The sequence below is a fragment of the Gallus gallus genome, chromosome 17 (assembly GCF_016699485.2).
Source record: "Gallus gallus isolate bGalGal1 chromosome 17, bGalGal1.mat.broiler.GRCg7b, whole genome shotgun sequence".
NCBI classification, from domain to species: domain Eukaryota; kingdom Metazoa; phylum Chordata; class Aves; order Galliformes; family Phasianidae; genus Gallus; species Gallus gallus.
This window is the reverse complement of record NC_052548.1, coordinates 2,846,370-2,872,399: the sequence shown is the minus strand read 5'-3', so window position 1 is coordinate 2,872,399 and position 26,030 is coordinate 2,846,370. Positions and strand designations below refer to the sequence as shown.

Genomic DNA, 26,030 nt, shown 5'->3' with positions numbered 1-26,030 from the left:
GGCCCATTTCCCCACAGCAGTCATCAGCAGAAGCAATATCTTTTATTGAAGTGACTGCAGTACGTGGAGAAAGCAGACAATATTTCAGGTGCACAAGGCACATCCTGAGCTACCTGAATAAAAATATATCAGATAATAAAATAATACAAAAAATCAGCTTTTCCCCAAGCCTTATTTCTCCAGCACCCTTGGACGCGGACAAGACAAACATACAGCATCTCCTTTTTAGATGTATGTTAGTAAGTAGTGCCTTTCTCAGAGCTAACCAAGGAGCTGACCTATGTGGGCATTCAGACTGAAGGCCTGCCCATGGAAGGATGCTGATTTGTGGAAAATTTGCTGTTAGTGCATAGCATAAACCTTTGCTCCACATCTACAGCACTGGCATTTTGATCCTGAGGTAGCAGCCGGCCTGCAGGCAAGGAGTTAATACAAAGCAGGGCATCCCCTCAGCTAAGAGGTTTCCTTTCACTGGCTCTTGCTAGAGAGAAGACCTCTCTGTTCCACATCCAGAAATAAAATATGCTCCTGCCAGCCAACTGTGAAGAGCAACTGGTGAACAAGGACAAAGAATCATAGAATCACAGCATCTCCCAGATTGGAAAAGACCTCCAAGAGCATCCAGTCCAACCATTCACCTCTCACCAATATTTCCCACTAAACCATGCCCCTCAGAACAACATCTAAATGTTTCTTGAACACCTCCAGGGTCGGAGACTCCACCACCTCCCTGGGCAGCCTGTTCAAGTGCTTGACCACGCTCTCAGAGAAGTTTCTCCTGATTTCCAACCTGAATCTCCCCTGGTGCAACTTGAGGCCATTCCCTCTTGTCCTACTGCTAGAAAAGAGCAGCAAGGAGCGGCGTTGGGGCTGGGTGGTCTCAGGCTATAAGCAAGGCATGATGCATCCTCATCAGACCCTTCACATCAGCATGTAAAATAGACCAAGTTGCCAATGAGAAGGTAAGACTAAGTCCTGTCTGTTCCTTGCTTTAGGATTTTCCCCTCTGTGAGTTGCTGGGCTGGTAAATCAGTCAGAAGCTCCAAGGTCAGGGCAAGGGGTCTGGAAGCTGTAAAATTCTGTTCTCAGAGCTTTGTATGTGCATTGAAACACTTCAAACCCAATGGCAAAGGAATCCCAGGACAACACCTTGCCACGCGCCAACAGAATTCAGGAGTGCATTGCTACATCAGATGGCTGTACCAAAACTGGGACAGCAAAAACTTGGAGCCTTGAAGGCGTAGGGCATGAACACATTGTTCATAAAAGCGTGTTAGACCCCAAAAGGCATAGGACCAATTTGGCTGTGAAGGCGACAGGTTCACGGCACTCACTTGGGATTCCCGACACCAACTTCAGCGGCCGCAGCACACGGACAGCTCTCAGGGTCCGCAGGTCGAAGTCGGTCCCAGCAGTTGCTAGAATCCTACAGTTCAAGAAGAGAAGAGAAAGAGAGGGGAAAACAGGATTAGATGCAAATTCCTGTTTCCAAAGCACGGATAGGCATTTTTCAGGCTGCTTCAGTTTTTATATCTGTCATTAATTGGATCTGTGGAAAGCCAATAATTTGCACACTCCTCCTGAGCTGCTGAGCTTTACTCAGACATAGGAAAATCCACAACACCTACTTGTTTATGAGGCTGTTTGCTTTTAGAGTGAGTTTGGCTCTGGCCCTTACAGAACAGCACCCTGTTCCTAGAGAACACATGCCATTTTAAGACAGTAAGAGGGAAAGAATCCCCTCGGCTGTGCTAGAAATTACCTGCCAGAGCCTTTTGCAACGAATTCAGAGATCCCTCAGGTACCCATGCCCAGTGTTTCATAATATTTAAAGAAGTTTCTGGTTATACAGTTTATTTCTGCAAAATTAATTTTTGCTCAGAGAACCTTATTTGAGGAGAACATCCAGAAAGTAGAGTGTGTTTCTTCTGATACGCTCATGTGGCTCTGAGAAGAAATACAGATCCCAGAACCAAATGATTGTTAGAAATGGAGTCGTTTCAGAAAATGAAATGGCACTGGTGTCTCAGGACACGGTAAAGGAAGAGGGATCAGAATAATAGAACCACAGAATCATTAAGGTTGGAAAAGAACTCTGAGATCATCTAGTCCAACCGTCCATCTATCGCTAATATTGCCCAGTAAACCATGCCCCTTCGTACCACATCTACAGGTTTCTGGGACACCTCCAGTGACAGTGACTCCCCCACCTCCAGGGCAGCCTGTGCCAATGCATCACTACTCTTTGGGAAAAGAAATTCTTCCTAACATCCAACCTGAACCTCCCCTGATGCAGCTTGAGGCCATTCCCTCTCAGCAGAGATCTCCTGTGATCCAGGATGGGGAGCTGGAAGGAGGTTGCCAAACATGGGCTTCCACCCGGGAAGCAAGCACTCAGACATAGCAGTATTGGGGCACAGAATCAATATAATTGTTTGAGTTGGAAGGAATACTTAAAGGTCACTTGGTCCAACTCCCTGCAATGAGCAGGGACATCTACAGCTTGACTGGGTGCTTGGAGCCCCATCCAGTCTGACCTTGGATGTCTCCAAGGACGGGGCATCCACCATCTCTCTGGCCAACCTATGCCAGTGCTTCAGTAGCCTCACTGTAAAAAAACGCTTCCTTGCACCCAAGCTTAATCTCCTCTTTTAGTTTGAAATTTCCCATTGTCCATTTCCCTCGCAGCAACACACAGAAACACCCTGAGAGGTGTAGAGCACCCACAGCATGCACCCAAGATCAGCCTCCACCTGCCCAGGAGCCATTTTGCTCAGCGCCTGACAATGTGTAGCTGAGCTCTCAGCCAAGTTAGCTAGGCTAACTTGCCAAGCTGCCATAAAAACACAAAGAAAACCAGAGTTATTCAGAAGGAGACATGTAGTTTTACTATGTAGCATGTATTATGCAGGATGTCTGGCAAAGTGGGCCATGGAAGATGTGGCCATGGAGGATGGGGCTGTGCTCACAGTTTCCAGAATAAAAGCCCTGTCCTTGACTTACTGACTGACATAGTGCTGCTGCCAAGTGTGGGCCAGGGAAGAGCAGGCTCAGCATTGCTGTGCGGAAAGGGCCAGACTCAATCAGCAGGAGGTGCTGGAGATCAGGAAAAAGCATGCTGAGATGCTGGATGGCAACAGAGGCAGCAGCAAGCCAGAACCTGAGGAGCAGAGTATCTATTCTATAGGACACCTGTTCCTACATTTCCACGACCTGAAAACTCGTGTTACATCAGCTCTATTGGTGCAATTTGAGCAGAAGCAACAGGAGATGATTTAAACCAAGGGCAATCGTATTCAGAGACTTTAATTTTACTTTCTGTGCTCGTGCCAATGATTTTGCTCCTCTTTTCCCTTCCTTCCATCCTGACAACATAATTGCTCGCTTATAAACCTCAGCAGTCAGGGAGCTGTGCACACTTCACGCTGAAAGATAATCTTGAACATCCACCTCATGTGTTGCTGCTAAAAGCACAATTAGTCTCCAGCGAGCTAAGATGGATTTGTGCTGTCATCAGGCAGGTTTGTGTCACAGGCTGAGTTGGGGGGATACTCTTTATGTTCATTAATTTGTTTCTGAGCTAATCAAGGACAAAACAGGAGTGAGTGTGGGACACCATGAAACAGTCCCAGGAATCAATGGCTGAAGGACTTCATTCCAGTCCTGTCTTCTTCAGTAGTCTTGGTATTAAAAAAACAACCCTCCCTAGTCAAAAACCCTACTTATTCATTAATTGCCACATCACTAATGCTGTAATTCCCTAGCTAAATAATATAGAGCACTCTACACCCCACCATCTCCTGTAGTTGGAGAGCTGGTCCATGGATCATGTCAAATCTCAATGTATTCTTGTGACCTGGCCATGCCTACATGGCTGAGCTGCAGCTGCCAACTCTGCTCATGAATCAGCCACACTTAAAAACCATAAAACCCCAGACAGATTTTGCCTAGAGAGAGAAATATACAGCAGCAAGCTAAACAATGCCACTTTCAGTGAAAGAAATGGACAAACAAGGGTATGAAGTGGTAAAATAGACAACAGCTCTGGGTCTAAAAGTCCCCATGTGAAACTTGCAGGTGAGGCAGGTGGTGAGAAAGCTCAGGTGGGCATCCAGCCTTGAGCAATGCATTTTGCACAAGGAGGGCCAGGTGCTGCAGCCTTGCAGGCTGTGCAAATAGTGGCTCTGGGAATGAGGCAGGTAGGAGCTGGGACAGGCTGCAACAACACGACTCATCCTGGCCTGGGGCTCCTGAGGCATCTCTGGAACTGCTTTACACTGACAAAAGGCTGTCTACACCAGCAGTCACTTCTTGCCAGGTCCCCTCTTGCAGCCTGGATGGTGGGAGCAATTGGAAGCCATTGCTGGCACAGGCAGGTGGGGAGGGTCTGCTCCACACCAAAGCCTGAGGGTTCTCATCTCTCCCAAAACACAGTGCAGCCTTTGCATTTCTCTGTTTGAGTGCAACAATTCCTCCGTGCAGGCTGGCCATCAGACCTTTCTTCCTCATATGCTACTTCAGCTCCAGGGATCTGGGCACGTATCCTGCTAGCTCAGCAGTGCTCAGGGCTGCTGCACGCTGCTCCTCTCTTAGATGCTAACTCGGCTGCATACAGCACTCTGTACCACCACCTCCACACTAACAAGCTCTGACATCTGCTCCCAGACACAAAGGCCAAATTTGTGATAAACGCCCGATATCTTTTGTTCTAAGAAAGCCTGGAATCAATTATAAAAAGAGCTCATTCCTCTGGGTATGAAAGGATGCAAGGAACAGAGGGGAGGTGTCCTTCCTGAACATGATGCAAACATAAACAATTAGCAGTCCGCTTCTGGAAGTACCTGGGAGCTCAGTATTTCTATGCACTGGTTCCACAAGACACATTACCACTCGATGCTGGACATTTCAGAGCTGCCTGATATCACTGCTATCTCCTGCTATCACTGTCCATAAATCACACTGGAGGCCACAAGAGATGCTCACCAAAGAACTGGGGCTGGCTGCGAGTCCAGCGGCTTCAGCATGTCTGCTTGCAAGCAGATAACACAAAGCTACAGCAAACAGCAGCAAGATAAAGAACAGAATTATTAACACTTCCGAGCAGGTGTCTCTGCTGGACAACACCGGTGCCAGAGCAGGTTCTGCTAGGGGAGAAATCGCTGGCGTAAACATAGGCATTTTTTAATGGAATCTTTTTGTTTACTATAAGCTCTAGTCCTAGAAAGTAAGTGGAAAGAGCAATTTTTTCAGACATCTTATCAGAAAAAAAAAAAAAACCCATTCATAAGAACTGAGTCAAACTCTTCAGTGGGATTAGGAGAGAGATTAAATACTGATGAGACAGCTTTCCTGGAGGGAAAATGATCCAGTTTGCCAGCAGCACAGAAGCCGCCTTGTGAAGAGAAATGGCAACCACCAAATCATACCCATAGACTCAACCCCACCTAACACAGACACCTTGGCAGCACTGACCCCAAAATATGGGGCCACAGTGATTCCCGGGTCCTTCAACAACACTGAAATCAATGGGAAGAAGGGGAAGTGGGCTTGTCCTCTCTACCTGTGGCTTGAAGGAGCCAACACCGATGACTGTCAGCAGTGGCAGCTCTTCAGAAATATTGGCCAACCAGTTTAAAGATGCTTCCCCTTCCTATGGGAGGCCCGTGGCTGATTGCCATCTCTATCTGTGGCCTTCCCCTTACACTTCTGTCTGATTTCTCCTCCAGGAGGCAGAGACAGACGCTAACCCCATGGCAGCTGACACCACCACCAGGATCACTGCCACAGTGCTTGCAGTAGATGGGTGCCTCAGAGCTGGAGAGCCCACAGGCTGTCACCTAAATGCTTGACAAATTTACAGCTAAAGTTTGTTGGAAAGAAATCTGTATGCATTCTGAAATGAAAGATTCTATCAAAAAGTTTTCTTTTTCTTAAGGCAATGAAAGTCCTTTTGATTCATATTAAACAGGTAGGCCTTGTATTGGGTGCGTTTCCTTCAGCAGCACAAGCAGAGCATTAAAACTGTATGAAACTATACATTCTTCATTTCTTATTCTCCCTGCAATGCTTCCCGTGGCAGACAGCACTGATGGCTGCTTCCCCCAACAACTGAAGTGTTTCACCCCAAACCAGCACACAGCACGCTTCTGGCTCAGGCTGGCAGGACTTGCCAAGGTTTGGGAATGGCAGCAGAGCACCAAGCAGTGGGGGATAACCAGCAGCCTTGCCATGAACCTGCTGAGCCTTTGAATGAATGCTCTTTGTTTGGAAACACGAACAGCTCCGACGTCCATCCTGCACAGCAAACGGCTCTGCTCTGACTCAGGCACCAGCCCACTATCATCACATTCCTGGACTGATTACTTCAGATGCTGTAGTAGCAATTTGGAAGGGAATCAGCCTTATTTGGGGTCAGAATCAGGCCAAAGGACTCCTGGCTTTCTAGGTTCTAGGCTCTGAATTAAAGGAGCATTGACACACATATACACCAATCAGTCTAGTGTGAGAAGCATACACTCATGAATACCCACAGATCCACAAGGTGTCACAAAGTACCCCTTTCCAGGTGTCAGGAAAATTAACATAAGCTTCATCCACAGGAAAATGAAAAGCCGTGACAGCTGATTGAAACTGGCTGTAACATCCACAGGTGCCATAAAAGCTTATTACCCAGCAAATCTGATTCTTATCATATTTCATATGACGTTACAGCATTATAATCCTATCAGCTCTGTGGCACTCTCCAACAAGCAAATCCTGCTGTTCTGGTCTCCAGTCTGCACAACCTCTGCGTTTGCCACTGAACCACTTTTCCTGACCCTGGAAGGAGCAGATGCCTGCAGTTATAGAGGAAGATCGAACATCTCCATCACTGAGCTGAACACTCAAGCAGCACCTCTTCCCCAGCCTTCCTTTAGAGCTCACAACCCGAGCTGCAGAACGAGCCAAAATGAGATCGTGGGTCCCACTGCCAGCCCCACTTCTCCCAGCTGCAGCACAAAGCCGCGTGCGGGCAGGGCTGAGAGCTGCTGGAAAGATGCCCTCTTTCACTCCATTTGATTTCATGGTGCGTAAGCTTTATCTCGACTACCAATGACACACAGTCAACACTGGGTCGGAGTCGATAAGTAGATGTGGCATGCTAATTGCACTGATTAATTCATGGCATGAACAGGTCCCACTGTTGGCTCCAGCACTCCACACTGGTGACGTCCCCACCAGCTGTCCCCGGGCCTTTCCATATGGAAGGACCCTGCTTGCCAGCTCTCTACCTCATAGGATGGCCGACACCAATCTCAGCATGCAAATACCTGCTTGTCTAAACTTACTCCTTCCCCTCAAAGCCCACCTACAACAGCACATAAAACATCCCAACTCTTTCCTTTGTAGGCATCACTGAATTTGCCACCAGCCTTCAGCATGCAGAATGCAGCCTGGAAATCAGTGCAACCTCTTTGCGTGGCAGACATGCTCCAGAATCCTAGGAAGAGACACAGCAAAATGAGAGCAGAATTACCACTCCCTTCCCTGAACCACCTGCAACCTATTTTCCCGACTGTAATTCCTGAACCAGGCTCCAGGGAGATGAAAGGGAGAGAAGCATCTGTAGGCACACACTCCTCTGCTATAGTGAGACAGTCTGCAGCCAGGCAGCGTGCAGCACTCAAACAAAAAGAATGAGGTTTTGCAGAGCACAGGGCTGATGGCTTGGCGTCTGCCCAGGATGAAGGGAGATATTCTGGTTACAAGGATGCAATTACTCAAATAAGTCCTTGTTGCTTCTAAGCAGGAAAGACATCAACACACCATGGCACATAGCATAAAAGGAGGCTCATTTGCTGTAAGCCATGGCAGCTGGCAGGAAAATGCATGTGTCCAAATCATTTTACTGAGCATACACAGGGAAATCTGAGCACAGAGGAGTTAAAGCCATCCTGCACTTCATTGTGGCTGGAAAGTAGGTCATACCTTGAGTCTTGCTAAATTAACATTACAAAGGAGAGATGACTGCTTTCTGTCCTTGGAAATGGGCATCCGAGAATTTTGTTCCTGGCACCAGAGGATGAGGAGAGAAGGAACTGGGAGCCCAGAGCACTTTCCTGGCGTCCCACAGTCTTTTGGGTACGGGCAGGAAAACAGGGGGCGTTCGCTTAGTAGCTCACAGTCATAGAATCATAGCATGGCTGGGTTGGAGGGGACCTTAAAGCCCACCCAATTCCAACCTCCTGCCGCAGGCGGGATTGCCAGCCACCAGGTCAAGATGCTTAAACAGGAGAGGGAGGGAAATGTCAGATTCAACAAAACGTTCAAAGTGTTTTTACTTTATGTCAGAGAAGGAGAAGAAAAAAAAAAAAGAAAGCAGTGAAACACCATTTGGGATCATTTGTTCCACATGTCAAATTCTAAAATGAACTATTCTGACTTCTAATGTGTTTTCCTTTTTAGCAAAAGCAATTCATGTCAAGCCTACAAATATTTTTGACTTGATTTAAAGCTGCCATTTGCCTGGGAAAAAAAAAAGAAACAAAACCTCAAATCCTGCGTGCATGAAAAATATCTCCCCAACTAGATGCTAGATTTCAGTAAGTCAGAAGGAGCGTGACTGTGCTCTCTACTGGGCAAAGGGCAGAGGACAGCTGGTAGGTGGATGGGGGACGTGTTTTCCTGCCAGGTGGGCTAGCAGGGCAGCAAGGACACTGCAGGAGGGAAGAGGTCTGAGTCATTAAAAGCACATCTCAGCCCTCCATCATCACAGGGCCCACCCAGCCTCCTTGCCAGGCTGCCCTGGGAGCAGTGACAAAACCTGCATTGTTTGGAACCAGAGCCACAACACCCTCTGCATTTTGGCCAGTCCCCAGTGATAGCTGTTCAGGAGCTGAGCAGAAAATGTCATCACTGTCAAATTACACTGGTGTTGGGGGAAGGAAAAAAGAAAAACACATACACAAAACCAGCCAACAGTGAAAGGTTCAGAACAGAGCTCAGCCCTCTCTCCTGGAGCAAGCAGAAGAGAAACGGAAAGCAACATCACTGAGGGCAGGTGCAAAGGAGAAGGAAAACGTTTGGCAGTGCTGTGCACACCAGTTAGGATGAAAAGGAGATCCTTGTATCGTTACTGTCTTTTGGGCCTCTTTGCACAGCTGGATTTTCTTCCCAAAGAGATCCTGCTAAGCTGTGCACTGCTTTCTAGAGGGCATGCATGGAGGGAAGACCTTCCTCTGCATCCATGCGCTTCCACCTTCTCATCAACCAGTGCTCATCACCCTCCCTGAACTGATCCACTTCTGAACACAGTGCCAGGAAGCAGCACAAGAGGGTGGCTGCTCTCTGGAGCTAGAGCTATCTTTCTGTTCTGCCATGGTGCAGGATTCCTAAACGTTAACAAGTGTTAATGCAGCACTTTGCCACTGCATCACTGCAAGCTGTAAAGTGGCAAAAATGGATCAGCATCAGCATCTGTGCATGGATATACTCATGCATTTGGCCAATGAGATACAGAACAGCACATGAATTGAACAGAGCCATCCTAGCAAGAGAGCTTGACCAGAACCTCAAAAACATTCTTTTTTTTTTCCCTACAGTGTAGCAAAATGCTGACAAACAACACGCCATCAGTATGTCATTGCCCCTTGCCTGCCTGTAGCCTAGTTGTATTGCTCCTTCCAGTACAAGCATGCTATGAGAAGAAACACTCAAGTGAGGAGAAACACTCAAGTCAGGCTGCTATTTGTATATCATGACAGACAGCCACCAAGATAGTATAACTTTATAAGCCAATCAAGCATCAAATGGGGTTAGTGGGTGTATGAGCACCCAACACTGCTTGGTATTTCCTTACTCCTCCTCTAGAAGCTGGGAAGGTCTTCTCTGGGGACACAGCCCAGGTCCAACTGCAAGCCTGGGTCTAGCTAATTTAATGACCTGGTTTTGGCACAGCACTCATGACTTCTAGTTTAAGTCCATTGCAAGCAGATGAGACGTTGAGCATTTAGTTCACTAGCTAGTTCACTACTTCTTTTAGCTAATTACTTAAAGAGTGGATAGGAGCCAACATTGAACTCAAGAGTGGTTGGACAGCACACGGTTGTGTCATTATTCCCTAGATACATGTCGAATGCCCCAGGCTGCTGCTCATGTAACACCATCACATCACCCCCCAAAGAGTGTGCCAGCTCCCTCCTCGCCTGTGCCTTCCCGGACATCTTAGCTTGAATCGATGCTGGAGCTGAATTCAGCCAGACTACAGCACAAATACTCCTCATGCATTTCACATCCAAATCTCCTTGCTCAGAGCTGAAGCCTGATCAACGTTCACACTTCAGAAATAAGTAGTCAGGCCCCAAAAACGCAAAGCTAGACCCTTTAAAGAATACTAATTATATTAGGGCTATCTGTGTTGACTCCTCAGGTTTTGTAGGCAGCTGGGGTCATGTTTTCAAGCTTTAATCTACAAGACACGAAAAATGTTCACTTTCAAACAAAATCTCTGTCATAGGGGTCTTGAAGATGAGGATTAAAGCAAGGCAACAGATACCAAAAGACTTGTAAGGTCATATCCCTTCCTTAATGCACACCTGGTTGCCACTCCCAAAAGATACTGTTTTCCCTCTTTCATAGAATTCTTTTCCTTAATTATTATTATTTTCTGTTTTGGCCTGAACTATCACAGCAAATATGTAATGTTGTTCTAAGGAAAACACAGTTTGCCAAGACATCTAAAATATTGTGTATTCCCTCCATCTGCTTCTCCTAAATAAACCCGGGGCCTTATCTAATATAACGAGTAGATGTTGGCAATAATTGCATAGCCATCTGCACCGTGCTTTAAACCTGTTGCAAGCTGGGCTGTGGACATGGGAAAGTCAGAATTTATTCCTTCCATACTGCAAACAGAAATTGTAACTTCCCCCCTTCTGTTTTTTAGGATTATTTCACTATATCAGCTCATCTGCTTGGTGCTTGGGGAACAGTAATTCAGGACTGTGACAGATAAAATCCCTCTTTTCCCTATCTTGCATAGATAAAGCTCAAGATTTGAATCTGGTGAAGGTCAGAACAGTCCCAGGTGAGTACTGCCTGTAGCAGAGCAGCCTTGAAGAACAGGTTCTGCCCAGCACAGTGCAACCATGACATGATATATTTCAGTGGTAACTGCACAACAGCAGTGCTCTGCCTGTACCTGAGCCCTGCTGGGAAGGACCAATGCAGAGGAGACTTTCCCAGAAACCTTTGTGCCTGATTAGAAGGTCTCTTCTGGCTGCACTCAGCTGTTTGCACCATTGCATGCAGGGCTCCATTACCAAGATTTACTGGGGAATTACTTGTGTTATCATCCCAACTCAGGCTGTGTCAGTTGTAAAGTTTAGTTGGGTCTTTTTTAACCTTGTTCCTCTACTAAGCGTGAGATATCACACCACTCTTCACAGATAATGCCACGGAAATAGGGATTTCCTAGCAAGAGCAGCTGCTGGGTCAAGCTGCAGGGTCAGTCCCACCCCAGGAGTTGGACATACACTATTCAAACACAATCCAGGTCCCAAGATCTTACGTATAAGGAGGACAGACATGAAATCCCATCAGTGTTCCCAGACACTGAACAAAGCTCTGGGAACAAGGAGATACACCACCATTTTGGATGTGCTCTATCCTGACATCAAGCAAGGTCTCAACTCTGTCACCTCTCTCGCATGACCATGGGAAGGGATCTGGTTGGCACATCTGTGCCCAGGGTTGGGAACCTACAGGACCACAACAAGCAGTAAGAGGACACCTGACTGGATTCACCCTCTGTAGAGCACAAGCAGTAGTGTCTAGGAGATGAGTGCTCATCTACTTTACTCAAGAGTGAAAAACACCAAGGTCCTTGGATAGAAAGAACTGGGGTAAAGACCACTTGCTGCAATGAAATCTAACCACCTCAATACACCAGCTATGCACTGGCCTGGTGTCAAGGTTTTTCAGAGAAGACAGCATAGCTCCTGGAATCCTCTGTGTGCAACAACTACAGGAACCCCACCAATGCCAACACATGCCATGCCTACAACCACCTACAACAACTACAAGCCCTTCTTTGCACCTCCTCCACCCCACACTGCAGTTGCCCACTCTCTCCCCACTCTCCCTCCCCTCTTCACCCACCACAACATGACAATCCACTGCCTGAGACCAACATAACTGCACCAAGGGTGAGCAATGCAGAACGGCATTGCCAGGTCGCACCAAGCTGAGCCTGCCGACCTCAGAGGCCAGAGCAATGTCACCGATGCAGAGAAGTGTCATCTTTATGTCAGGAGAGGGGAATGTGCTTAAATTAATTGGTGGTTCAGATAACGGAGGCCTTCGCTCTCCACTGTGCTGTTAAGAATGCTGGAATTGCTGCAGATAAAAGCCTAGCAGTATTCTCATCATGAGCTCAATGTCTCTGGACTGTATAATCCCGCTGTTAAAAAATATATGATCTGGGCTGAAACTTGACATAGAAGGTCCCTGTGCAGCAGCAAACGTTTGTGTTTTCCAAATTTCCAGGGCGGTCCCCTTGGGCCCATTGGGTAGCTACAAGTCAGCAGAGATGGAAGCTGCAGTTTTCCAGATGAGGCTGTGCTGGCACAAAGCTTTGCAGATTTGGGGTTTCATTTCACTGCACTGACCACGCAGGCAAGTTTGCCTGCAGCTTATGAAATACAAGCAGGACCGGGTGCTCATCGGCACCACTGATTTGCTGCAGCAAGTTCCCCCGTGACACAAAGGCAGATCTGAATTATGGGGTAGGAGAGAGAGATCTGTGGGGGATTTCTCAGCTGCAGAAGAGGCAAGAAGCATCCTGCAACCCACAGCAGCTTTCTGACAAGACGGTGCGTGAGAATATAGCACGGAGAACTTTGGGATGCGGGCCAACAGCATCAAATGCTTTTTGTTGATACAGCCTATTGCTGTGAAATGGTCCAGAAATCCCTCCTAGCTTCTCAGCGCCAGAGTTAAGTGTGCAGTTAGGAGCTAAATCACCTCGGCAGCCAATGGAGAAGAGTGTAAGTAGCCAAAAGGAAACCAAAAGCAGCACTGGCAATTTCTGGAGTCCAAAATGCATGGGTCAAGTTCACCGAGGAGGAGCGAGAGCGGCTTTAACACCTGACCTGAGTTTAATCACCAAGTGAGCAAGGCGAGACAAGTCGCTGCTTCATCTCATGCTTCTATTTTCTCTTTCTAATACACCTCTCGTGCATTTTTAGGAAGGGGAATGCTGCGCATTTGACTGGGTCCCAACCCTTATCTCTGCCCACTGCTCTCCCAGAACATCTCTCCTACTCACAGCACCCATTGCCATTACAACACCCAGCTCGCTGCTCTTCGATTACCAAAACCCCCAGAAAAGAAGGTCTGAGGTTGCATCCAGCACTGGGGCAACAAAGGTCCTCCATCCTCCAAGCCTGCCAGCATCAGCTAATGGAGTTTGCACAGAGCAGACCATCGTCTAGACAGCGTTAAGCTCCAACTGGGGAAGGTGCAGGAGGATGCAGCGTGGTTTCCAGAGTAAGCATTTCTGACATTTGCTTAGTCATCCCCTTCCCTCCTGGTTGGTGTCTGAGTGATTCCTGGCTCCAGCAGCCCTGGAAACCACGGGAAGAGGCAGCTCCAGATGCACACGTGGCAGCTCCAGGTGTGGACTGCCACTATGAGGTGTCGCTGGGGGTGATGTGGGACTTGCCACCCCTGCCTAAATCCTTGCTGCCACCCAGGGGACTCTGCAGATGAGCTTTGGATAGGGCCAAGGTCAATTTGAAAAAGCTCTGGAAGCTTTTATCCATCTTTTAGCTTACGAGGTGACAACAAAGCAGGGCTGGGAGATGTGGCACTCTTCGGCTCCAGCAAAGAAATGGTAATTAAGATGTTTCAGCTAAAATCTGGATGGAGATAGCAATCAGAAGCCATTCTCCCTACATCTGTCCTGAAGGAGCCACTTTGTTATAGGCTCCACACAGCATAATGTTTAAGCATATTGGCATAGGAGACATTCCAACATGGACCTAAGTCTCACATATGGTCCAGATCAGTCCATACAACAAAACAAAATAACCCAACATTGCATCTCCATGGCACCCCAGCTGGGAAACCCCATCACACCTCGGACTTCTGCCTCTTTCCACCATCCTACAAGCAGGGGCAGCTGCATGCTGAGAGCAGAGGATGACATGCATCCATGGCAGGTCTGGGGGGACACCAAAAGAGATAGAAGGACCCTAAAAAATTCAAGCCCTACTTCAATCAGTGTCCCTAGCTCATCTTGGGACCTGATTTCATTTCCTTCTGCCCTGATTCTGCTTTCTCTCCAGCTTTGCTGGAGCAGTCCATAGCTCTGCCCTGATTCTGCTTTCTCTCCAGCTTTGCTGGAGCAGTCCATAGCTCTGCCCACCACCAACAGCTCTGAAGAGCTCCAGCAGAGTGTCATTACCATCTTATTCTTAGCACCACCTCAATTAAGAAACAGCAGAAGAACGTACAAAACACTGCACATTGTGTAACTCCTACATTAAGAGCAGCCACAGCAAAGTGCAAATAGGTGGCATCTTAGAGGCAATAACTCAAGCAAATCAAGAGGTGTTGCTGGTTCTTAGAAAAAGCACTCAGAAAAAAGGGCTTTTGAGATGAAAAATACACTTTTTCCACCCAAAATAAAAAAAAAAAGTATGTTGTTAGAGAAACATCAATTTCAGTTTTCCAGAGGGAAATAACAAAGCATTTTGATTTCATTTTGTCTTCAAATATGACTTCAGATTTTATTTTTATTTGGTTATTTCTAACTGCAATGATATTGTAAAGCTGGCTGAAAGTAGGCATTTCCACTTAAAATCAGGTTGAACTCTCCCGGGGGAACCCTCTACATTTTGAAAGAAAACTTTGGGAACCAGGAATTTTCCTCTGATATTTCTCACTGGGGAAGAGCCTGAATTTCTCAGCAGCCATCACGCAAGGCTGGAGAAAGGCAGCCCTCACCTGAAGCAGCTCATACCGCCTTCCCATTGGGACGTGGTGAGATTTTGAGCATCTGGGGTGGAAGCAGACATTGGGTGTGAATGCAATTTTGGGACAAGGAAAAGCTTGCTTTGGAAGGAATAAGCACGGCAAGACACATCCTCCTTCTGGAAGGCAGGACCATGCAGGACACAGATCTCCAACAAAGTTTCCAGCAGAAGAGGGTAAGTGAGGCTGTGGGAGGAGGAAAAAAGCAAAGGAGCAAAGAGAGGGGCTGGAGAATGCCAAGCAACATCAATTTGCTTGGGTTTGCCAAGAGCGCAGGTGGAGCTGGAGTGATAAAGTTTGCATCTGGGTTTTGCAGATGACTAAATTTGCAGGCTGGGGTAGAGTCAGAATTTGGCATTTTATCTCAGGTCCCACACTGCTGCAAAAACTAAAGGAGCATTTCAGCCTGAAATTTCCCAGAATCAGCCACGGAGATGCTTGGAGGCAATCAGCATGCATCTCCCCAGGGCACACAGATGCCCCCTTCCCATTTATTCAGCTTGCATCAGAAAGGAGCCCAGAGCTCTGCTCACTGCCAGCAAACAGCTTTTTTCACTGTGATCTGAGTGCAGAGGTAAAGACATACAAGTCTAATCCTAACTTCTGTACCTCTTGTAGAACCTGAGACAACCCAGTTTGGTTGCACCAAAGAGTTCAGCTCCCACTGTGTCCCTTTCCCCGGCCCAGCTGAAGGAGGGAAGTCATCTTTCTCTTTTCATTTTGCTTTCTTGTTCCAACTTTCTCCCTTGTTACATGAATGAGACAGCAGAATTGTAATGCTTCTCATGTTTGGTGAAAGGTAACAGTGAGTGGTACCACTCTGACCTTTTCAGTACTTTGCCATCTCGTCGGCTGTCCAGAACCACTCTTCCCTCCTGTGCACATCAGGGATGGAGGGGAGTAGAACAGCAACACAAAGGACTGAAAAAATACCTTTTCTATAGGGTTAATCCATTCTATAGAAGCAGCTCAGCTGCTAGTAGAGAGTATGGGAAGCAGGAGGCTGACACCAGTCCCTGTTACATGTCCCCATAGCAAGCTGTGGACACGTCAGCGTGGCACAACAGCCTCAGTGGGGAAATTGCTTTGAATCAGTCAGAGCAGACCCTCTCATCGCTGCAGATCCAGAGCCCAATTCACATCAACCACAGATGGGACCACCTCCAAACAATCTCTCCTCCAGAATGCTGCACCTTCCTTGGAGAAAGCATCTTGGAGATGCTTCAACAGCCCAAAGGGCTCCTCCTCCTCTTCCAAAAATCAGCCCATTCCCCACGTGCCAAACATGAAATCCCCTCTAACAAATTCCTCTCCACTGTGAGGAGAAAGCAGCCCTGCCTGCCACAGGCAAGCTGTAACCTAGTAAATTTTAATCCTTGCCTGTTATTGTGCTACCAGTAGAAGTACACGGATTGAGATAAAAGGCTCACCAGCCCAACCATAATTATATTAGAGAGGTAATTATCTCCTCTCCCACCCAACTTTGTGCTTTCTTTCTGTAACGAAGTTTCCAGCTGATGTCTGCAGCAACAGGGCCAGCCGCCACGAAATCGCCGGGAAATGTAAAAGCTAATTGACTGTTTAGTGCATGAGAAGCAGTGGATGAAGGCTGCGGAGGAAAGAAAGGGGAGGGAGAGCCCTGAACCAGAGCCCATCAGAGCTGCTCTGGCAGCACCCAGGAGCAAACAGGTTTGTTTCAAAGTACTTGCCCCATAGATCTCACTCTTTCGTATGGCTTCAGAACTGCCACACAGGTTGGAGATATATTTTAAAAAAGACATTTTCATCACGTACAGATTGACTTAGCAATTAAGGAGAGTGGCTGCTCTCCCATCCTCGCCTAACTTTGCTGTGCTGTTGGATGTGTCGGGCAGGTTATAAGTGAAAAGGGAAACTGAGGCGCACAGAGTGCATCCTGCGAGATTATCATAGAGTTGTTAAGGTTGGAAAAGACCTCTGAGATCACCCAGTCCAACTATCCACCTACCAGCAATACTAAACCACGTTCCTAAGTGCCACATCTAATGGCACTATGGGTACCCCAAGCCTTCATCCACATGCAGCTCCACCCAAACACACTGTCTACAGCAATTTGGGCCACAGCTGCCTCTGTCCTCACTCAAGTTTCAAAGCATGGAAGTAACACAAGGGCTCCTCTCCAGCAGATAAGAAGTTATTTGGGACTGAACGAGCTAAATATAATTCCAAACAAGCACGTGTTGTACAGATCACAACACGAAGATGTTGGCTGTCACTCATTGGATCCATTGTTTCACAGAAGTTTCTTTGTGTTTTGTACCACTGCTGAGTAGAATGAAATTACCATTTAAGATGCTTAATTGTACTAATTATAATCTTTTGTGGAACACTTTGAAAAATTACTATCTTTTACCAATAACTGACCAAATGGTGCCTCCCCTATGGAACGGCCACCAGCCTTTCTTCTAGCTTTCCAAATTACAAGGTTACATCTTTTTGCAACACTCCCAACAGGACTGGTTCCCACCCAGCACATCAGCTTCAGCTGTTTCATGCCATTGCAGAAGAGGATTATTTTTCTCCCTCAAATGATACATGACGCCCTAATCACTTTGAAAAGCTTCCTATGAAGTCAATGGTCAAATCTGCCAAACTTGCATTGGTTTGGCAAGGACTGAAATTTGCTACCTTTGGGCTACTGGTCCCCGGTGCCAGTGCTCCATTTTTAAGATGGACCTAAAATATCCCAAAACTCTGCTTTAAAAACCACTCAACACCTCCCAGTGCAACAGAAGAACCAGCACAGGCAGCCAGTTCTTGAAACTGGATCGGAAGTGGCCTGCCACCAGCTACACACAGAGATGGGGCAACCAGAAGTGGAGATTTGGCTGGAGATGGTGTTTTACTGTCTTCAGACTTCCAGCCCATAAACAACTCTCCCTGTGTAGCTGCTGAGTGCAGCTGGATGGATCTGGATGCAGCAGAGGAGAAGTAAAGGCAGATAAAATCAGTTGTGCAATCCAATGCCAAGTTCTTCTAACACAGCAGTTTAGAGACCTTGTGTGCTTACAGAAACACCTCCTTAATCCTTCATTTATCTAGAGATCTGTCCCACTCATCATTTCCGTGGGGGCATCAACAGTAGTGCAGGAGCAGCAGAACTCGTTTGGGCAGCGCAGACCCCTCTGGGCCCCTGCCAGCTCCAGCCTCCCCACAGACACAGTGCTCTGCACTGACACCAGAGCCAGGCATGGGGAAAGGCTCTGGGCTACGGAGCTGGTGTGACTTCATCAAGTAAAAAGCACATGCATGAGGTGACCTCCATGAGAACTTCAGCTCAATACCTGCAGAAAAGCCATCACAGAGTCAGCACCTCTCTGCAGCACAGCCAGAGCTGGGTTACCTCAACCACAACTGCACAGTGAGCAATTTTGAAAGGGCAAACACGTAGCAAGCACTTTGTACACCATCTCTCCTGGGCCACGCTCTCCTGTGAGCCCTTCAGCAGCCCTGAGGGATGCTCCCCTCCCTGATCCCACCTCAACGATGGACCATCTTCCACCGCACCACCCAACCTCACTGTAGGGTGCAAGGTCAGCAAATCCTCCTCCACGTCTCAGCCCGCAGGTCACCGGGCTCTGCAGCCCAGATAATTGACTCATCTGTAGGCTTTCATCTCCTCCCTTTGCTGGAAAGATCAAGTCATATTGCACCTTCAGCGTTCAAGCTGTTTCTTGCCACCCTGGCCAGTCAATAAATCCCTACCACCCTCAGCCTGTGGTTTTCAGCGCAGCAATGAAAAGATCAGGCCAAAGCACTTGCGGAAACATCGCTCTCATCTGTCACACAGCTTGCTCTGAAACATGAGCATCCTTTAACCCGCCTTTACTTATTTATTCAGGCAGGAAAGGAGGGAGAAAAACATCCCAGAGTAGCCTGTGTCAGCAATTAGGAGCATGAAATATCTGGCAAGAACAGCTTTATAATTAGAGCTTTGTCTTGTCCTTCTCTTCTCCTCCTGCCAAAAAGAAATCATTGAAGCCTCCCCACCGTCACCTCTGGCAAAGGAGGAGGTGTGGGGTACAGCAGAGGAGGCAGTTGGCTTTCTGCTAGCAAGTGCTGAGAGGATAGAGGGGGAAAAGTCGTGTGTCTCAGTTCCTTGTTCTCAGGTCCCTGTTTCACGAACAGAACAGATGTGGGTATAAGGTTGGAAGCTTTTCCTGCTGGGGGATCTGAGTATCAGCCTTTTCTTTGAGTCCCTGAACACTATAGCACCTGGGTGTTTCAGCCTGTGCTCTGTCAGCAGCTGCTGCCCAGATCAGCAAAGGCCCAGAGCTCACAGCCAGCCTGCTGCCTCACCCCCTCACCTCATAAGTACACATTTCCCACACGATAATGCAACAGTGCCGGCCCTCAGATTGTTCTCACCTTCCCCCTGCCTTCGGACAACTCACACAAAAGCATTGCACGTGTCTGCCCCCATCTTATATCCCACCGTGTCCTACAATCCCTTTGGAAACAGTCACCCCAAGCCCATCACGCCAGCAGCCTTCCTGCACTCCACATCCACTGTCAGTGTTCATACAGCACAAAGCCTTTCCTTCCACACACCTGCTACTGCCAAGCTTGCTTCACATCAGCTATCTCTGGTCTGTCTTCTAATTCTGAAATCATAAACTGCAATTTCTGGTGTCACATACTCTCAGGCTGGGATAAATGCATAGTTCCCAGCATGTATTTACTAATGAGATTGACTCCTCGTAGCCAGAGCCTGCTGGGTGACTGCCAGTGTCCTGACAGCAGCAGCAGACAACTGAGTGGCAGAGCTGTGCCATCCCTGGGCCACATGTGTTGGCCTGGCCCAGTAGAAGTCAACACCTGCACACCATCCTAGCTTCCATGTCCCAGGAGCACAATGGCCAGGGCCACTCCATCTCTCCAAAGGGCTCTTTCACTCCATCCTGAGGAATTTACAAGGCTTCAGCCTTCCTCTTGCACTGCCAGCCCACAGGAGAGCTGCTCCACCCCTAAGCACAGCCCAGCTTCACTTTAATCCTACCACCAATCTGTGCCTCTCTGAATTCCCAAATTTCAAATGCATAACCCAAAAGGATGAAGGCTTTAAAGACCATGTTGGGAGGAAGCATTGATCTGCCTGAGGGTAGGAAGGCTCTACAGAGGGAGATCTGGACAGGCTGATCAATGGGCTGAGGCCAACGGGATGAAGTTCAACAAGACCAAGTGCTGAGTCCTACACTTCAGTCACAACAACCCCATGCAGTGCTACAGGCTCTGAAAAGCTGCATGAAGGAAAAGGACCTGGGGGTGTTGGCTGACAGCCAGCAGAACACGAGCCAGCAGTGTGCCCAGGTGGCCAAGAAGGCCCACGACATCCTGGCTTGTGTCAGCAGCAGTGCAGCCAGCAGGAGCAGGAGGGGATCGTCCCTCTGTACGGCACTGGTGGGGCCGCACCTCAGTGCTGTGCTCAGTGCTGGGCCCTCACTGCAGTGCAGACGTGGAGGCCCTGGAGCGTGTCCAGAGATGGGCATGGAGCTGTGAGGGGTCTGGAGCACAAGTGTGATGGGGAGCAGCTGAGGGAGCTGGGATGGGTCAGTGTGGAGAAGAGGAGCTCAGGGGAGATCTCAGTGCTCTCTTCTCTGGTGGGATGCACGCTGCACATCCCTCTGTTCCCTGAACAGCAGCTTGGCACACAGTTTCTATCTGAAAGAGTTTTCATCCTTAAGAAGCATAAATGAGAACAAAAGGCAGCCACCTGTATATCACACATACCTCACAGTGCTAACAGAACTGCAGCTCCTGGGTCTGCAAGCCAGCACAATGCTCCTGAAGTTGTTCCATAATTCCTTACCCACAAATAAGCCGATGAGTTTCAGGAGCAGACGGATCCCATGCAACATCTGGGGCTGCAAAGAAACCCCAGGGATGGAGCAAAGGGCCCAAGGAGCCACAGGACACGCGGGGATGGTAATGCTGGTAGGACACATCCTGCACTGGGAACACCGGCTGCATTTGAGGGGCAGCCACATGTCAGCACTGCCCAAAAGCAAGCCTCAGACAAGGCAATTCCTCACCAGAGCTTATCAGAACGACACCAGGATATTTCTGCTGACCGTTCAGCCGGCAGAGCGTTAAGTTGCCCGAAGCCCAGAGACATCACTGCCAAGGCCAAACCCCACACCCAACAATTCTCACCCCAGAGACAGCTACTGCCTTAACACACGGTTTTCTACCTTGCACCAAAGGATCGTGAAAAAAAAAGTATATAAAATCAGAGCAGCTGCTCGTAATTGCGAGAGCCTTTGGAGATTTGCAGCGTTTGTGCGGTAAGCGGATTTCAATTAAGGCCGTCCATGAAGAGAGAGGGCCCCTCTTTCTTTCTAAATCACAGCAGCACATCAGAAGGAGTTGGAAATGTATTTTTAAGCGATATACCTCAGATGGTGGAGAGCTGCACCCTCTTACACGGAGGCGGGAAACAAATTAATTGATGCAGGTCAAACCAGAGCAAGAATCTCAATTATTCCACGGTAATTACCCTAATAAAAATTTAAACACGCGAGCCAGCTCAGTGGGTTTCAGTCTCAATATTAGCTACGTGAGAAATCCATCGTCTGCATTTGTCCAAGGAAAAAAGTAGGAGCTAAAGCAGATCTCCAAACCTTTGGACCGGTCTCCTCCCCACAAACAGCATTCAGCACGCATGGAAATACATTGCCAGCGCACACACAAGTGCAAATTCCTTGCTTCTGTCCGAACACAGCTGTCACTTGAGAAAAATAAAGTGCTTGTAACATAATACGACATCTACAAGCCACAAACCCGTTTTCCCTTACAAAAACACTGATATGCATCCTAAACAACATGAAATTTCACATCCAACAGAATCACAGAATGGCCCGGGTTGGAAGGGACCTCAAGGATCATGAAGCTCCAACCCCCCCACCACAGGCAGGGTCACCAACCTCCCCATTTAATACTATACCAGGCTGCCCAGGGCCCCATCTAACCTGGCCTTGGACACCTCCAGGGATGGGGCATCCACAGCCTCTCTGGGCAGCTGTTCCAGCACCTCACCACTCTCACAGTCAAAAACTTCCCACTGACAGCCAACCTAAGTCTTCCCTCCTTCAACTTAAAACCATTTCCCCTTGTCCTGCTGTTATCTACCCTTTCAAAGAGTTGACTCCCCTCCTATTCATAGGCTCCCTTTAGGTAAAGGAAGGCTGCAGTGAGGTCACCCCTCATTAATCTTTTGTCCAGGCTGAACAAGCCCAGCTCCCTCAGCCTGTCTTCATAGGAGAGTGCTGCAGCCCTCTGATCATCTCTGTGGCCCTCCTCTGGACCCTCCCCAGCAGCTCCCTGTCCTCTTGTACTGGGGGCCCGAGACCTGGTACTCCAGATGGGGCCTGACGATGGCAGCACAGAGAGGGATAATCACCTACATGTCCCTGCTGGCCACCCCTCTTCTGCTGCAGCCCTCCTTGGAAGATGTGAAGTATTATTTTTGTTCTCACTTTTAACCCAAGGAATGTGTTAGAAGAGCTAAGTTTCTCAAAGATGTTTTATCAAAAGAAAACGCATGAGGAGTGAAACCCAAAGCGTTGGCTAATTTGGGCTGAATGCAGTAAATAGCCTCAGCCAGGAAAAGTGAAGAGCTGAAAGAGTAATCAAACATTTCCTCTCGGTGTTTGCTAAATTAGATGGTTAAGAAGAGTGCTTTAACTTCAGCAATTCTCCATATGTCAGCATAAACAAGCACCAGAAGTATATATGAAAAACAGAACAGAGCAACACATCTTTTCATCTGTTTGGGGAAAAGGCAAAGAGAAACATACCTAGGGTCCATCAGCCATGATGGGGCTTGTATTTCTCAGATTGCTCAACAGGAATGGAAAAGAATTGAGCAAGCTCTCAATTTCTCCTCTTATTGTTGCATCCCTTGGTGCAGGCAAACCCTTGTTGAGCAGGCAGCAGCAGGGCTGGTGTCCAAGGAATCAACCACAGACCCTTCCCACTCCCTGGCATAATGGCTGCCCACAAAGCTGATGCACAAGGAAGAAAGCTGCTCCATCAGAGGGGACCCCAAACACCTGGTGATTAGGGAGCTCATCCCTAATGAGTTTGGGATTCCCATCCTAAAAATCAAGCGAAGCTTAGCTCTGAACTTTTCTCTCCTGAATCCAAAAGGTCTGAGCACGATACAGCAAGGAGCTCTCGGGCAAGCTGTGCCTCTTCACTTGGAGCTGTTCCACTTCATATAAACACTCCTAAACTCTCAGGGAGGCTGTCAAAGAGAGCAGTTATGATTTCACCCCTACAAGATACCCATCCTTCTGTCTACTGTACATCACTAAACTAAACACAAAGTCGGAACAGGTCGAAAGCCCTGAAACTGCTCAGAATGTTCTTATTTTGCTGCTTTGAGACCTTCAGCTGCCCACTCTGGGCACCCAAAATAATTACTACCCCTCATCTCCCAGCTGGTCCCATACCCAGGAAAGGCCATTCTGCTCCAATGCTCCTCTCATCAATAGCAACCCTTGAGACAGATAGGAGGTTCATCATGCCCCAGCATGCTAGAGCACACAAGTGGATTGCTCCAGTAGCTGCCCAGCTGCAAACTGGTGCTGAAAGAGTTGTTCCAAAAGGAAATGAAAGCACCATGCAACACCTCCCTGCAAGGACAGGCTGAGAGAGCTGTGCAGCCTGGAGAAGAGAAGGCTCTGGAGAGAACTGAGAGCTGCATGTCAGTATCTAAGGGGCTGTAAGAAGGAAGGGGGCAGACTCCTTATCAGGGTCTGCACAAGGGGAAATGGTTTCCAACTACAAGAGGGGGGATTTAGACTGGATATGAGGAGGAAGTTTTCTTACACTAAGGGCACTGAGTTACTGCACAGGTTGCCCAAAGAGGTGGTGGTGCCCCATCCCTGCAGACAGTCAAGGTCAGGCTGGATGGGGCTCTGAGCACTGATGGAGCTGTGGGTGTCCCTGTGCACTGCAGGGAGTGAAACGAGATGGCCTTTAAAGGTCAGCTCAAACAATTCTGTTGCACTGATGTACGCTGGGGAGACCACGAAGAGTGGGAGTGCTGCTGCTGGACTGATACATCCTGGGAAAGGCACAGCCCAGCCACTCCTGTCTGTTGGAAGCTCTGCTTGTGCAAGCTGAAGGCGATGCTGTCACACAACCAGCTCACACCATGAGCCACTTTTGCAGCTCTTGGTAAAGACTTTGCTGCCCTTAGGCAGCTCAGTTCTCTCCAGAGCATGTACAGCTCCCAGGGGTTTTAATAGCTCCCTCCAGAGCCTGAAGCAAGGCCCCAATTACAGTGGCAAATTCAAGTATTCTTCATGTTATGTAAGAGTTGGTGAGTTCCTGACAGATGACAGGTGGGAACAGCAGGGCTAGCAGGAGAGGCAATGTTTCCTATTAGGCCCTCTGGGAAAAGATAGAAGCTTTCAGGAATTCATGTGCCATTAGATGATTGCTTAAAAAAAAAAAAACGCGTGTTTCTTGTAGCTGTATCATTTGGTCCAACATCTCATGAAACACCTGTGCAGCCTCAACAGCCCCCACTGCTCAGCTCCAGCCCTGAAAATCTGTGTTTTTAGCCTGGGAGTTACCAGGCTCAGCCTTTACATGAGAGGAAAAACAGCAGACGTTCAACTAGAGTTGGTCCAACCTTGTCCCCTTCCCATCACCACTCCACAGGGATGCTCCCCATCAGCCCCACGGTACCACTGGTGCTCTGGGGCCCATTTCTCACCAGTCTTTCCAGTCTTGCTCTCACATCCTGATGTAAAGGGGTGAAAACATTTCCTGCAGAAGGGGATGGGGGTCAAAAATGCTTCAATATCTGCTGCAGAGAGGTACAGCCTGCCTACGTGCCCTGCAGCACAACCCCTCGCAGCGTGTGATGATTTCTCCCAGGATTTCCCAGCAGTGCTGGGCTCCAGATGCCTGTAACCAAGCCAGGGTGCTCATGCTGCCAGAACAGCATGGAAAACCCTCTCTGGAGTCAAGGATCAAAGAGAGAAAAGGAATTCAGGGAGCACAAACGTTCCCACTGACTTCTGCAACTGCTTCCACATGCAGAAAGCCACGCTCAGCTCACACCTGAATCCTCTGCCCTATAGCAAAAGGCTGCAGAGAAGCCCTGGGCACAAACCTTTCCCACCCTGCCATGTTCTGTCAGCTCCAGGGTGCAGCCAGTCCTGCAGACCCCATACCCACAAAACAACACAGTGGCTCTGGGGTTGTGCACAGAGAACCAGGAGGGGTTCACTGAAGGATTTCAGCCCAGACAGGGAGCAGACAGGGTCCAACTTTGTGCCCTGCTTCATGCCAGAGAGGCACATTCTGCTGAGCTCAGCAGCCTGTGGAGGAGGCAGCTCAGAGGCAGGGAGGGGGTTAAAAAGCCGCCTCTGTTGCCAGGTGCCATTTAGCTCAATTATGTCGCCAGGAGAAGAAAAACATTGCAATGAAATGCACCAAGATATCCATTTCCTAGGGTGCCCGGGCAGCGAGAAAGGAAAATATTGATTAGAGCTGGCTGCAGATTTTCTGGGAGAACAGTTTTCTGACAGAAAATGCCAACTTGATCATATCAAAATATCCCGCTAGAATGGGTCAACCTCATGCAATTTTCATTCAGGAGAACAGCCACAATCTGTCTTATTAGGTTGGACGTGTTTGTTCTTATCTTGAAACCGTATTTAATTTCATTAAGACTCTTACCCAAAATAAACTCCAAAAGCAAAATAAAGATGTTTTGATCCATCACCAAAACAAACTATTTGGGCTTTGCTGGTAGTTTCACATTTTGGCTTTCCAAACAGAAGCTGGAAAACCACTGGGAAAATCCAGCAGAGCCACCCGAGGATGCTGTGGGGATACCTGTCCCCATGGATGGGTGCTGGCAAAGTCAGGGACATGGAGCATCGACTCCAGGTCTTCCAGATGTCTACAGAAGTAGAGCAAAGAACTGCAGTGCTCACAGCAGCAAAAGTGAAGCA

At 48.2% G+C, this 26,030-nt stretch overlaps 1 protein-coding gene across 23 annotated transcripts in view; it reads right to left on the bottom strand.

Moving 5' to 3' along the window:
• CACNA1B (calcium voltage-gated channel subunit alpha1 B) overlaps positions 1–26,030 on the bottom strand; it is a 260,207-nt gene that overhangs the window by 164,057 nt on the left and 70,120 nt on the right. For all 23 annotated transcript variants that reach the window (XR_001464423.4, XM_015279262.4, XM_015279261.4 and 20 more), the window contains exon 4: positions 1,335–1,426. Coding sequence is in view for 22 of the 23 variants with exons in the window: in XM_015279262.4 (XP_015134748.3) it covers positions 1,335–1,426 (92 nt within the window). In the remaining variant the exon portion in view is untranslated. The remainder of the gene's footprint in view (positions 1–1,334; positions 1,427–26,030) is intronic.